The sequence below is a fragment of the Peromyscus californicus genome, unplaced genomic scaffold (assembly GCF_007827085.1).
Source record: "Peromyscus californicus insignis strain IS unplaced genomic scaffold, ASM782708v3 Scaffold_6__1_contigs__length_162567912, whole genome shotgun sequence".
NCBI classification, from domain to species: Eukaryota; Metazoa; Chordata; class Mammalia; order Rodentia; family Cricetidae; genus Peromyscus; species Peromyscus californicus.
Window position 1 is genome coordinate 42,327,167 of NW_026294584.1, and position 14,428 is coordinate 42,341,594.

Genomic DNA, 14,428 nt, shown 5'->3' on the forward strand with positions numbered 1-14,428 from the left:
ACCCACCCAGGACTTCAGTCCTGGGCCAATCTGAGTCACTTCTGGGACCCACCACATTGTGTGTGCCTTGCTTCCCAGGCCTGTGACCCCCTGCCTCACGTGGAGGAGCCTGCGGAAGTGCTGCAGCTGCGCCAGCCCTATGCCCCCCTTCGGCCTGGCACCTGCCCCACACACTGGGTACTAGAGCTCCCCGTGACAGGCCTCACCATCCTTCTCTTCCCCACTTCCTCCATTTCTTCCTTCTATTCTTCTGCAGGCTTGGGCCGTGGTTGGGCCTCCTGGGGAATAGGCAGGCTTTCGGATGGGCAGAGGGAGCCCAAAGCTGGGTGTGGCACCCCTTCTTTTGCAGCTGACGCACCTCTCCTGCCACTCGGGTTGCATTATTAACCTTCTTGTTCTTTCCTCCTTCTCTCTGACTTCAGTCACAAGGCAGGCCACACCCCCAGGCCTCCCCCGCCAATGCGCTTTCCTCTCTCACCTGCTACAGGCCACAGAGGAGCCCGTGGTGCCCGTGGAGCCATTGGAGTCCATGCTGAGGCCCTTCAACCTGGTCATCCCCTTCACTGTGCAGAAAGGGGAGCTCACAGGTAATGGGTCCTGCACACATGAGGCTCTGGTGAGAACTGAGTGTACCTGTTGGCCTTTCGTCTAAGATCAAGTGTAGGGATGCGCACCGGAGCCCGGAGAGAGAAAACCTATTAGTCTGGGTCTCACAGTTGGGCAGAGCTAGAACTCAGGTTCAAGCCCTCTGTCTCCCAGTTCAGGATCATCCTTCTGTTCCAGGAGAGGCTGCTTCCCAGTGTCTGGCCTCTGGGAAAGTGGAGTCACACAAGAGCAGGCCCTGGGGCAGGTGGGGTTGGTGGTGGGAGAAACCAGCAACCCACATGTAAGTGTGTCTGCCCTTCAGGGGAGGTGCGAATGCCCTCTGGCAAGACAGCTCGTCCCAACATCACCGACAACAAAGATGGCACCATCACAGTGAGATATGCGCCGACCGAGAAAGGCCTGCACCAGATGGGGATCAAGTATGATGGCAACCATATCCCTGGTGAGTTGGGGGCAGGGTGAGGCTGTGGCAAGAGAAGCTGACGCCATGTCGGCCCTGCCTTCCTCCTTTAAATAAGTATTTAAGCACCTGCCACGCACAGGCACCAAGGGAGCTTCTGGGAAAATGTGTGTCCTGGTGGGTGATGGGCGCCTAAGAGCCAGGTCCGTATGGCAGAGACACGGGGCTCAGCAACCAAAGCTGTTAAAGATGCTGGGGGCCAGCATGGGTCCAGGAAGCCCCTGCCCTTGTGCTGACCCAGCTCCATCTGTCACTACCCAGGGAGCCCTCTGCAATTCTACGTGGATGCCATCAACAGCCGCCATGTCAGTGCCTATGGACCAGGCCTGAGCCATGGCATGGTCAACAAGCCTGCCACCTTCACAATCGTCACCAAGGATGCTGGGGAAGGTGAGGAAAGCTGCCCGAAGAGGCGAGGGGATGTGCCAGGCGCAGGCACAAGGGCAGACCCTCTGACCTCAGTCCACTGTCTCCTGCAGGGGGGCTGTCACTGGCTGTGGAGGGCCCATCCAAGGCAGAGATCACTTGTAAGGACAACAAGGACGGCACATGCACTGTGTCCTACCTACCCACGGCACCTGGAGACTACAGCATCATCGTGCGCTTTGACGACAAACACATACCAGGGAGCCCCTTCACGGCCAAGATCACAGGTGAGGGGCACATTCGGGCGTGTGCAACCTGCCACGCACACGCTCAAGTCAGTTCACTCGGGACATTTGGACAGAGACTGCTGGGGAGGAGAGCATCTTGAGATAAATGTAAGGATGCTGCTCTTCATAAGAGGCAAGAAACATCCCACCATCTATCTCATACTTTAAAAGACATGATCATCTTTGTTAGTTCAAGGCCAGCCTAGTCTACATAGTGAGCGCCAGGACAGCCAAGGCTACAGGAAGACCCTGACTTGGTGGTACAAGCCTTTAATCCCAGCAGTCAGGAGGCAGAGGCAGGTGGATCTCGAGTTTGAGGCCAGCCTGGTCTACAATGTGAGCTCCAGGACAGCCAGGATTGTTACACAGAGAGACCTTGTCTTGAAAATAGAAATCAGCCTGATGGTGGTGGCGGCGCACGACTTTAACCCCAGCACTCGGGAGGCAGAGCCAGGCGGATCTCTGTGAGTTCGAGGCCAGCCTGGTCTACAGAGCGAGATCCAGGACAGGTGCCAAAACTACACAGAGAAACCCTGCCTCGAAAAACCAAAAAAAAAAAAAAAAAAAAAAAAAGAAAGAAAAAGAAAAAAGAAAAAAATTTAAAAAGAAAGAAAAAAGAAGTCATTTCACTTTCAAGTTACTCTTGCAAAGGTAGGGCATTGGCACTCCTGTGGTACCTTGAGACAGCTTAGCACTGTGACCAAGAGTCACACAGAGTCTAGTCTGCTGTCTTGTTCTAGCACACCATGTGACTCAGGACTGACTATGTCAGGGTTCAAGGAGGGACTCAGCCCTTCCTGGCCTGAGACAGGCACAGAGAACAGGGATGCTGGGGCCTTCCGTGGTTCTTCGTTAAGGTGGATGCAGAGCAGGGGTGCCAGGGTCTGTCTGGAGCTGACAGCCTGGCCCACCCCAACCCCCGCGTAGGTGACGACTCGATGAGGACATCACAGCTTAACGTGGGCACCTCCACGGACGTGTCGCTGAAGATCACCGAGAGTGACCTCAGCCAGCTGACAGCCAGCATCCGTGCCCCGTCAGGCAACGAGGAGCCATGCCTGCTCAAGCGCCTGCCCAACAGACACATTGGTGAGCACAGGGATTCATGGGGGTGCTCGAGTGGGGGAGGCCTCGGGGATGGTCTGCTCAGTGTCCCCTCTCCGCAGGGATCTCCTTCACCCCCAAGGAGGTTGGTGAACACGTGGTGAGCGTTCGCAAGAGTGGCAAGCACGTCACCAACAGCCCCTTTAAGATTTTGGTGGGGCCTTCGGAGATCGGCGATGCCAGCAAAGTTCGAGTCTGGGGCAAGGGTCTTTCCGAGGGACACACCTTCCAAGTGGCAGAGTTCATCGTGGACACTCGCAATGCAGGTACTTCTCGCCCCAGAATCTGCCCCCCATCTAGTTGGCACTCCACAGATTCTTTTCCCTCTTTCCTGCCCAGGACCTCCCCCGCTGGCCACACCCTCCTCCCCTGGTCTTCTCGGGCCTGCTGGGATTCAGCCTGGAGCCCACTGGGGGAAAGTGAATGTCCCCAGCCAGCTCTGTCACAGTTGAGAGAAAGCGCAGCTATCCTGAGCTTGTTGGTCCCCACTCACTGGAATCTACCAGGACTGTAGTACGGGTTTCCAGAAGGCCTCTATAGTGGGCCCTGACGACAAACCGTTGGCCCGCCTCTCTACCTCCCATGGTGCCATTCTCCTTAGTGGGTACTATACTCACTGGCATCTGTTTTAGGCAGAGTCTACAGAACCGGTCAGGAGAGCAATGTGGATGCGGGTGTCATAGGCTCAGGGGAGACATTTTCCTCTCTTTCCTTCCCTCAGGATATGGAGGCCTCGGGCTGAGCATTGAAGGTCCTAGCAAGGTGGACATTAACTGTGAGGATATGGAAGACGGTACATGCAAAGTCACCTACTGCCCAACCGAACCCGGCACCTACATCATCAACATCAAGTTTGCTGACAAGCATGTGCCCGGTAAGGCTCCGGGCTGGGGCTGGGCGGGGACAGATCTGGTGACCGGGCCGGTGACCCCTGAACCCGATTCTTCTTTTCTCACTTCTAGGAAGCCCCTTCACCGTGAAGGTGACTGGTGAGGGACGCATGAAGGAAAGCATCACCCGGCGCAGACAGGCACCCTCCATCGCCACCATCGGCAGCACCTGCGACCTCAACCTCAAGATCCCAGGTAGACTCTGCAAAGACAGAGAGGAGCCAGGGAGGGCCAGAGCTGGCCAGGGGATGCACCTGCAGCCTAGAGCCCACACAGGGGGCCTCTGTCCTGCTCGCCTCTCTCCTCACCTCCCGGCTCTGGGCTTTCTATAGGAAACTGGTTTCAGATGGTGTCCGCCCAGGAGCGCCTGACGCGTACCTTCACACGCAGCAGTCACACATACACCCGCACAGAGCGGACAGAGATCAGCAAGACGCGGGGTGGGGAGACCAAGCGTGAAGTCCGGGTGGAAGAGTCCACCCAGGTTGGCGGAGACCCCTTCCCTGCTGTTTTCGGTGATTTCCTAGGCCGGGAACGCCTAGGCTCCTTCGGCAGCATCACTCGGCAGCAGGAAGGTGAGCAGAGAGCGCTGGGACCTGGGGTCCTCACAGGGAGACTGGGGCCTTCTGTTTGTGAGACAACCTGAGCATGACCCTATCCCTGGCCACCTTGGCCTTGACAGCCAGGACAGGTCTGAGCAGAGAAGGGGGTTCGCTGAGGAGGGAGGGGACCGTGGAAACCAGATACGGCCTCTTGTTGGCCTGACATCACTCCAACCCTTCAGGGGAGGCCAGCTCTCAGGACATGACAGCCCAGGTGACCAGCCCATCTGGCAAGACGGAAGCAGCCGAGATTGTGGAGGGCGAAGACAGCGCGTACAGTGTGCGCTTCGTGCCCCAGGAGATGGGTCCCCACACAGTCGCAGTCAAGTACCGCGGCCAGCACGTGCCTGGAAGCCCCTTCCAGTTCACCGTGGGTCCACTAGGTGAAGGTGGTGCCCACAAGGTGCGGGCTGGAGGCACCGGGCTGGAGCGAGGTGTAGCTGGGGTGCCAGGTAAGGAGCAGAAGCCAGGGGGGAGCTTGGGGCCAGGGCAACCAATGTGGGGGTAACCGTTCTCAGACGCCACCCTTACCCTGTTGCCCCAAATCCAGCTGAGTTTAGCATCTGGACCCGAGAAGCTGGTGCCGGGGGCCTGTCTATTGCTGTGGAAGGTCCCAGCAAGGCAGAGATAGCTTTTGAAGACCGCAAAGATGGTTCTTGTGGCGTCTCCTATGTTGTCCAGGAGCCAGGTAGATGTTCACAGTTGGGTGGTGGGTGGACTGCCCCAGCTGCCCTCATCTGTCCTGGGTTTCTACTTACTGACCAGCCCAAAGATGCCTGGGGCTGTGGGACTCCCCCACCTATCCCTACTCCCCTTCACCCACTCAGAGCTAAGCTCTGATCCAATGAGTTTGCCCTGGGATCAGACCGGGCTGGGCGTGGTTTGCCCCTTCTGCCCGGATCCTGGAAAGTGCTGACTAGCCTCCTTCCCCAGGTGACTATGAGGTCTCCATCAAGTTCAACGATGAGCACATCCCAGACAGCCCTTTTGTGGTGCCTGTGGCTTCACTCTCAGATGATGCTCGCCGCCTCACCGTCACCAGCCTCCAGGTCTGTGCCGGGGGTGGGACCTGGGAGATAGGCAGGGGTCTGGGAGGGCAGGCCCATGCGGCCAGTGACTCAGCAGTGACCTTGGCAGATGAGCTGGCCGCAGTCCCTTCTCCCACTGTATATGCATGGGTCAGGGCCCTTGGGGGAGCATGTCTGCATCCCGGTGGACGCTTCTGCTTTGGCTCTGTGCCTTGTTTGTGCTGTTTACAAGCCCCATCCTTCCCAAGAGCCGACATTTCTAGTCACTGCGTGTGTCCCACTTTCTCCAGAACGCTTGCAGCTAACGACTTCGTGAGAATAAATACATAAAATCAGTACAAAATAGGCGTAAGCTAGTTTGCAAAGGACTCCTGAGCAGGCACATGTAGCCACAGGTCTGGGTTGCCCCTCTCCTGGCCACTGGGACCAGCTATACTTTTTCCTGGTGTGACATCTAGAAAGGTCTCCTCCTTTCCTTCTGCCGTATGGGAACGTATACCACACAGGCTTTCAGCAAGCCACACTGTCACAGAGTGACACAGTGTGGACACAGTGTCCCAGAGCTGCTGTATAAGGACAAGGAGGCCTTGCCCCACCCTTTGACCTGCCCCACAGTGCTGTCCTATCAACCCACAGTGAACCCCTTTGTAGCTGGAGAGTTTTCTCTCCAGTCCCACCAAGCCCCAGCAGTCCGACAGCCCACTTATAAAATAAACACACCGACGCTTATATTATTTAAACTGTTTGGCCTAATGGCTCAGGCTTCTAGCTATCTAGTTCTTACATCTTAAATTAATCCATTTCTATAAATCTATACCTTGCCACGTGGCTCGTGGCTTACCGGCATCTTCACATGCTGCATGTCATGGTGGTGGCTGGCTGTGTCCCCCTCCGCCTTCCTGTTCTCTCAGTTCTCCTCTCTGTTAGTCCCGCCTATACTTCCTGCCTGGCTACTGGCCAATCAGTGTTTTATTTATTGACCAATCAGAGCAACACATTTGACATACAGACCATCCCACAGCACCCCTCCACTCTAGCCCAAGCTTCCATCCTGCTACCCCCCCCCAACCCTGTTTGTGTTCTGTCCGGCTCTCCCCCTTGGCCACCTCCTTCAAAAGTGTTCTTGGGGCAGTCTACACTCAGCCTGCCACATCCAAACTCTTACATGCCTGCAACTCACACAGTACTGCCAAACTCTGCTAACAGGCCTGCACTGCACAGCATCTGGCCTCTGCTTCCTCAGAGGGGGATCCATCACTCCTCATCCCCTGTGGTACCCAGCATGGTGCCTACCTCACTGCAGGTGGATGTGGAGAGTGGCAGATCAGCCTTTGCCTTCTCAGCCCCTCCCTGCAATCTGGTCTGGCAGGCAGGGGCCGTGCTGGAGAGGTGGGAGCATTGGGCTGGCCATACAGTAGAGCAGCATTGAGCTGCAGAGAAAACAGCATTAGCCCCAGCTTCCTGGGACTCTGAACATGCTCTGTGGTCTTTGCAGGAGACGGGGCTTAAGGTGAACCAGCCGGCATCTTTCGCGGTGCAGCTTAACGGGGCCCGTGGTGTGATCGATGCTAGGGTACACACACCCTCAGGAGCTGTGGAGGAGTGCTATGTTTCTGAGCTGGACAGTGGTGAGCTGGCCCTGCCCCTGCCATCTCCTGCCAAGCTGGGCTCTCTAGGGGAGGGGTACAGAAAGATGGAAGCTCACTCACCAATCCTCTGCCTCACAGATAAGCATACCATCCGCTTCATCCCCCACGAGAACGGCGTCCACTCGATTGATGTCAAGTTCAATGGTGCCCACATCCCTGGGAGCCCCTTCAAGATCCGCGTTGGGGAGCAGAGCCAAGCTGGGGACCCAGGCTTGGTGTCAGCCTATGGACCTGGGCTTGAGGGAGGCACTACTGGTGAGTGTGTGGAGCTCGGTGGGGAGCAGGGTTAGGTCGGGGGGGGGGGGGGGCGGCGTGGCGTGGCGGGGGCGTGGCCAGACACTCGTTGGTGGTCAGGCACTTGTTGGTGCCGACTTGCAGGGCTACCCAAGGAGCCCAGGGCCCCACTCTGGGCCTTGTTCTTTCATACCTTCACCCTCACTCCCTCTGTCCTCCAGGTGTGTCTTCAGAGTTCATTGTGAATACCCAGAATGCAGGCTCGGGGGCCTTGTCTGTCACCATTGATGGCCCTTCTAAGGTGCAGCTGGACTGTCGGGAGTGTCCTGAGGGCCACATAGTCACTTACACTCCCATGGCCCCTGGTAACTACCTCATTGCCATCAAGTATGGTGGCCCTCAGCACATTGTGGGCAGCCCCTTCAAAGCGAAGGTCACAGGTGAGTACCCTGGGTGGAGAAGGTTCATACAGCCCAACCCAGCCTGGCCGGCTCTAGTGGCCATTCACATCTGATTGTAGTCTGCCCTCAGTTGTGGTCAAGTAACCATGATAGAGGTGGGCCTGACTAGGCAGCATTCCATTCTGTAGAGTTGTGAATAATCATCTTTAAAAATACAACTCTCTCTCTATTTTTCAATGCTGGGGTTTAAACCCAGAGCCATATGCATACTAGGCAAGTACTCCGCTGTGGAGATATACTCCCAGGTGGTTGTTGTAAAGCCATGCTCTTGCCCTGTGAGTTAACCTGACTCCCCAGGGGAAGCCTGGAAGGGTGAGGGACAGACCAGAAGTGGCTTGTCCCAGGGATAAGCGGGGATTGGAGCAGGCTGGGAGGTGCTTGTTTGGAATAGGTTTCATTCTTCAAAAGCTGCAGCTGAGGACAGGAGGGGGCCTGGTGCATTCGGTGTCCCCCAAGACCCATCCCAGAAGACTGTCAGTGTCCTAGAAAAGGACAGGAAGTCCTTCTGACTAGGCCCTTGGCCGCCAACTCTGCCCTTCAGGTCCCCGGTTGTCCGGAGGCCACAGCCTTCACGAAACGTCCACGGTTCTGGTGGAGACGGTGACGAAGTCCTCCTCCAGCCGCGGGGCCAGCTATAGCTCCATCCCCAAGTTCTCCTCAGATGCCAGCAAAGTGGTGACAAGGGGGCCCGGTCTGTCCCAGGCCTTTGTGGGTCAGAAGAACTCATTCACCGTGGACTGCAGCAAAGCAGGCATGTTCCAGCAAAGAGGCTGGTCTGGGGGAGGAGGGAGGGAGCAGGAAGCTGTCCAGGGACGGGCCGAGAGCTGCTGGGGGCCCTGGGGTGAGTCACTCCTCTCTGCCTCCTCTCCAGGCACCAACATGATGATGGTGGGTGTGCATGGGCCCAAGACCCCCTGTGAAGAGGTATACGTGAAGCACATGGGAGACCGGGTATACAACGTCACCTACACTGTCAAGGAAAAAGGAGACTACATCCTCATTGTCAAATGGGGTGATGAAAGTGTCCCTGGAAGCCCCTTCAAGGTCAATGTGCCCTGAACCCCAGGAGTGCCTCCCCCAGCCCAGGCCCCCACTTCCTGCCAAACTCACACCCACACAAACGTGCCACACCCGTCCATATGCACACTCGCAGAGCCAAACACTAAAACCCCTGCCTTAGGTGTGAGGTGAGTGGCACAACCTCCCACCCCACTGTGCACTTGAGGGGTGGAGGGCCTTTATCCGTCTGGGATCAGTGTCCCTCAGATGTGGCCTGAGGGTAGACTGGAGTCAGGCTCAGGGGCAGAGACTGTGATATAAGGGTTAGACAGGGGTCGGGGGGTCGGGGGGTCTGTGGAAGCCCTGAGGATCATAGCAGGGCTGAAGCCAGCGGGCAAGCATTGAGTTGGGGTATCTGTGTGTGGGAGAAGTCACCCTCCCAAACCGCCAGGCCTGAGGACTGACTCTATCAGGCCCCTCTGGTGGCCACAGCCCTAGAGTGAGGGACTTGAAGAAGAACAATCGGAAGAAAACAGAGCCAGAACAAGCAGCTCATGGCATGTGGACTGGCCCTGAGTGACGTGCTCTGCCCAAGCCAGGCTTCCTGGGGGACTGATTTCTCTTGTTATTATTATTTTTTTATGGTTGCACAGCTCTGCCCTATTGGGGGTCTTTTTTACACATTGTGGGGCCCAGCTTTCTGGGAAACTTTTGCACATGTGGAAAACACCAAATAAAGTGTAGCTGTCGCGGAGAGCTGGCTGTTCTGAGTGTGTGCTTGTCCACTGTTGCCTCCTGACCTGGGGTAGAGGACCACACAGAGGTGAGATGGCTGTCCCCCAGAGACCTGACTCCAGGCTGAGGGCAAGAGCCTGGGCAAGACAGGAAGTCAGGAATGTGGGCTGAAAGAGGCCCTGGTGGAGAAGTAGTCTCCTCCCTCTAGCTGGAAGGTTGGTAGATGGCAGATGACAGCGGTCAGTATTCAGAGTGACTGGAAGGCACTTTAATCCCAGCACTTGGGAGGCAAAGGCGGGTCTCTCTGAGTTCAATACCAGCCTCTCCTGCATGGTGAGTTCCAGGACAGCCAGAGCTACACAGAGAGACCCTGTCTCAAACAAAACAACAACAAAGAACTGTGACCACTGGCCCAAGCAGCAAAGCAGCTTCTGAACTAATCTCTTGGCCCTGACCTTCCCTCCATTTCCCATTAAAGGCCTCATGTCCCTGTGGTTTAGATCCAGAGCCCTTGTGGCTCTGGTCTCATTCGAGGAGATGGTCGTCTCCACACTCCCCTGAGTTCAGATACCTATCTCCCCACATGTGGTTGGGCAGTGTATCTAATCCCCATTTGCACTCTCCACCCCCCCGTGCTCCATGGTTTCCTGGGTACCTATGCTGCAGTTCTGGCCTCTGCCTGGAACACGGTTGTCTTCCCACACTCATCTTCCTGGCCGACAGGAGGCTTTCCTGAGCTGCTTCTGGCCTCTCCTGAGTCACCACTACCAGTGTCCAGGCTTCTGCTTATGGTCATTACCCTGATCTGTGACCAGATACCCACGGCCTGCACATCTACTCTAAGCCCCTGACCCTGAGAGTTCTAACACAGGCATGATGATGTGTGAACAAGCTCACTTCACTAGATGGACCCCCCCAGCAATAGAGCCATCCCCAGGCCCTCCATAGTGATGCCACCAAGACCAAGACAGTGTGAGCCCAGCCCCCAAACCTGACTTCATCCAGATGCCTGTCTGCCCCTCGTTCTCGCCTTCTGTTTCCTCTTTCCCTTCCTGTTCCAAGAATGAGACAGGCTAGAAAGACTCATGGGACATGGGAAGGACGGGAGCCTCCTCACTCCAGGAGTCTGGCTCAAATCCGAGAGTCACGAATTCCAGCACAATTCACATTTTCTGTGGAGACTGCCAACATAGAGACAATACTCCTTTTATGTAGAGATATTTCCAATAAAAACGTTAAAATGGCAATGAGCCATGCTTAAGGCTTAAGCACGTATGGCCTCTCTTCCCAGCTGCAAACAGGAAGTTTTCTGGGGATCTTACACATAAGACTAAACTGTTGTTGACAATAAAAACATGTTAACTTCCTCAGGCTTCCCCGGTGACTTAGGATGGTGGTTATCAACTGTAAGCCTATCCAGGGCATATCAGGAACCATCCCGTGATCTCATTTCAGCTCCTTAGTAACCCTTCGAAATGTGACTCCAGAAGTCATCAAAATAATGCATATGGCTATGGTTAAGACGCGTCATTCTCTCTTGAGAAGCCCACACCCATGCTTGAATATCCTGCCCCTGAGAATCTCTCTAATAAATTCAAACTCGGCTTGGTATTGACTCCTGAAATTCTTTTCTGAAACGAAAACAAACAAAAAGCAAAAACAAAAACAGCTTTACCTAAGAGGGGTCTCAGAAAAAAAAAAAAAAAACCAAAAAACAAAAAACCTCTCAGACTGCTGCAGATGGCAGTATAGAACTGTGTCTCCTGTCCAGTCACTCTGTAGGTGACAGGAAGTACTTTCCTCCTCTCTCTCTGGACCTGCCATCAAGGCCCCTCTGGAACTTCTCTTTATTGCATCCCTGCTCTTCCCACTGAGATTTCTCACTCTCCCCTTATCCTTCCCCGCAGGGAGCTCCTGAGAACAGAAATCATGTTCTATCAATCATTCATCCCCAGCTCCTAATCATGGTCCCGTTTTGATAAACGGTGGTTGAACGAAGGAGCAGTGTGATGCACGTGGCACTCACTGTTCGGCTCCTTAAAGCTCATTCAGCCCATTAGAGGCAGGTTTGTTCTCTCGAGCACCCAGCCACTCGTGCTCACACAGGGCTTTTGTGCCAGGTGCTGGAGCAAATGGTCCTATCCACACCCCACACCCCCTCACTCCCTATCGGTCCCTCCTTGTCCCAGATTGAGCTGGTTTGCCGCCCTCCCTGTGACTTGAAGTACTCACACACAGTGGGGCAGCTGCTCTCACCCAGCCATGGTGGGGCAGCAGGTGCTGAGCAACTGCGGGCCTCTTCCCAAGCCTTTCACAGTCCTGTGACACAGCCCTGAGAACTTCAGTGCTGAGTCTAAAACAAACCTCGAAACAGCCAAGCCGAGAGAGAAACCCGAGCGTACCTTAAAGTCCCAGGCCACATTGCTTCTATTTTTCCTGCAGTTGTGACCAAATACTTGACAGGAAGCAATGAAGGGATAGCGGGTTAATTTTGGCTCACAGCCTGAGGTGTCAGTCTGTCGTGGTGGAGGAGACACAGCAACAACCCTTTTGACTGGGGTGGTAGGAGCCCAAGGCTGCTTACACCCATGGATGGGGAGGATCAGGATGCAGAGAACACATCAGGGCCGCTCAGAGCACATTAGACATTGTTATCCTTTTTACTCCGTCTTGGACCCCATCATCTGTGATGGTGTCATCCATACTCACCGTGTATGCTGGGAGACCAAACGTATGTCTCACTAATGCCCTGGGACCAGTGTTTCTCAATCCAAATTGACTGCCATACATACATACAGCCACTAGACTAGACCATGTGGATGTGCCGAGCCCAATTCTTCCCGCCCGCTTCTGTGTATGTGTGTGTGCGGTGTGTTGGAAGGACAGTGGCCCTTTCCTCTCCAACCTGCTCATTTCAGAGTGTGTGTGGTCAGGAGTGTTACTCTTATCCCAACAGATACACAGGCTAGAAGAGAGTCTCTTTCCTTGCTGCTCAAACACATCCAACCTCAAATCCAGTTTTGTGTACTCTGACTCTAAGGATCTCTCAACTCCATCCACTCCACCTTCCCTGTTATCACACCTGCATTTCGGCCATCATCACTTCTGTTTGGTCTCCTCAGCCTTGCCTCTACACACAGCATAGTCCCAGGAGAGTTCTAACGCGTGAGTCTGGTGACAATTACCCTTTACTCCTCTTCTAGATTCTTTCATTTTGTTTGTTTTGTTTCCGAGATAGGGTTTTGCTGTGTAGCCTGGCTGTCCTGGAACTCACTATGTAGACCAGGCTGGCCTTGAACTCGCAGAGATCCTTCTGCCTCTGCCTCCCAAGTGCTGGGATTAAAGATCTGCGCTACCATTGCCCAGCCTGGTTTTTTTGTTTTGTTTTGTTTTGATTTTTTTTTTGGTTGTTGTTAAGATGGGTTTTAAAAAAATTGTTTACATTTTTTTGGTTACTTTAGTGTGCCTCTGTGTATGTGTGTCCCATAACACAATGTAGAGAGGTCTTAGGACAACTTGCAGACTTGCTCCTCTCCATCCACCATGTAGGTTCTAGGGATTGAACTCAGGTCACTGACCGTGTGGCGAATGCCCTTACTCACTCGGCCATCTTGCTAGCCCCAAGACAGTCTTAATATACAGTCCAGGGCCGGGCGGTGGTGGTGCACACCTTTAATCCCAGCACTCGGGAGGCAGAGGCAAGCGGATCTTTGTGAGTTCGAGGCCAGCCTGGTCTACAGAGCGAGATCCAGGAACGGCACAAAGCTACACAGAGAAACCCTGTCTCGAAAAACCAAAAAAAAAAAAAAAATATATATACAGTCCAGGGCTGACCTTGAGCTTGTGGCAATCCTCCTGCATCAACCTCCTAAATGCTAGGGTTACTTCTATATAGTTCTCTGAATTTAGCAACTAACATAAGGCCTTGACTCTCTACAGCACTACACAGTGTCATCGTTAATTTGCCCTTTTCTTTAGTAATTAAATATATACTGAGTAATTGTTAATGGTCATAGCTAACCTGCATGTGTACATGGCACGGATTTAGACCTTGACCTTCCAGCTAGGAAATACCTTTTCTTGGACAATTGTGGAGTTGGGGTGTTTGAGGCCTGAGTGGGCAAAACCAACGAAGGAGGCAGGAGCAAACAGTGGTGAATTCCTGCAATCCCAGCATTCAGGAGGGTGCGGCAGTAGGCTCACTCACTGCAAGTTCAAGGCCAGCCTGGTCTACATTCTGAGTTCCGGGGAGCACAGACCACATAGCTCAGGTTTCAAAAAACAAACTACCAAATAAAACCAAAACGAAGGGGCGGGGATGCGGCATGGTGGCACAAGACTTAAATCCTGGTACTTGGGAGGCTGAGGCCAGGTTAGGCTAAATAGTGAGACCCTATCAAGAAAGAGAGGAGGGAGGGAGGGAGGGAGGGAGAGAAACAAAACAAAACAAAAAACAAAACAAAAAAAAACCCCACACACCGAAATTAACCAGATGACCCAAAGGCCCACATTATGGAAGAGACTCCCACAGGGTGTTCTATGACCTCACACACACACACCCTCCACCTCCGCCGCCCCACGCGAGCCTCCGAAAGAACAAATGTAACCCCCCCCCAAAAATTTTTTTTTAAAACCAAACAAACTATATACACACTCTGTTCTGTGTGGAAAGTAGCAATGAGATCAGGAATTCAAGGCCATCCTCTCCTACACTTCAAGTTCAAGACCGGCCTGGACTAAATGACGCCTGTCTCAAAAAGCCAAAAAAAAAAAAAAATACACAAAAAAACTGAGTATGCTCCCTGAAGTCTCGTCCTCTAATAACTCTAGGTTCAAAAAAACGTTTCTTCCAGAAGAAGGAAGGAACGAAGGACAGAACGCCAGCGAGGGTGCTGTGCCGCTCAGCCTTCTGGGAGACGTAGTTCCGTGGTTCCGTCCCCTATGGCGCAGCTGAGGCGGTTCCTGCTAATGCGCATGTCCGGGGGCGGGGACCCGCGCATGACTGAA

General features: G+C 54.1%; 1 protein-coding gene across 3 annotated transcripts in view; it reads left to right on the forward strand.

Moving 5' to 3' along the window:
- Flnc (filamin C) overlaps window positions 1-9,440 on the forward strand; it is a 30,896-nt gene extending 21,456 nt beyond the window's left edge. For 2 of the 3 annotated variants that reach the window (XM_052720989.1, XM_052720991.1), the window contains 18 exons: window positions 79-177; window positions 488-587; window positions 908-1,048; window positions 1,328-1,456; window positions 1,546-1,719; window positions 2,647-2,808; window positions 2,886-3,089; window positions 3,545-3,697; window positions 3,786-3,908; window positions 4,046-4,288; window positions 4,498-4,767; window positions 4,866-5,003; window positions 5,249-5,364; window positions 6,839-6,971; window positions 7,071-7,247; window positions 7,448-7,666; window positions 8,229-8,438; window positions 8,559-9,440. In XM_052720989.1, the coding sequence (XP_052576949.1) occupies window positions 79-177; window positions 488-587; window positions 908-1,048; window positions 1,328-1,456; window positions 1,546-1,719; window positions 2,647-2,808; window positions 2,886-3,089; window positions 3,545-3,697; window positions 3,786-3,908; window positions 4,046-4,288; window positions 4,498-4,767; window positions 4,866-5,003; window positions 5,249-5,364; window positions 6,839-6,971; window positions 7,071-7,247; window positions 7,448-7,666; window positions 8,229-8,438; window positions 8,559-8,746 (2,979 nt within the window). In that variant the 3' untranslated portion in view covers window positions 8,747-9,440. The remainder of the gene's footprint in view (window positions 1-78; window positions 178-487; window positions 588-907; window positions 1,049-1,327; window positions 1,457-1,545; window positions 1,720-2,646; window positions 2,809-2,885; window positions 3,090-3,544; window positions 3,698-3,785; window positions 3,909-4,045; window positions 4,289-4,497; window positions 4,768-4,865; window positions 5,004-5,248; window positions 5,365-6,838; window positions 6,972-7,070; window positions 7,248-7,447; window positions 7,667-8,228; window positions 8,439-8,558) is intronic. The other variant, XM_052720990.1, reaches the window with a different exon arrangement.
- The last annotated feature ends 4,988 nt before the right edge of the window (window positions 9,441-14,428 follow it).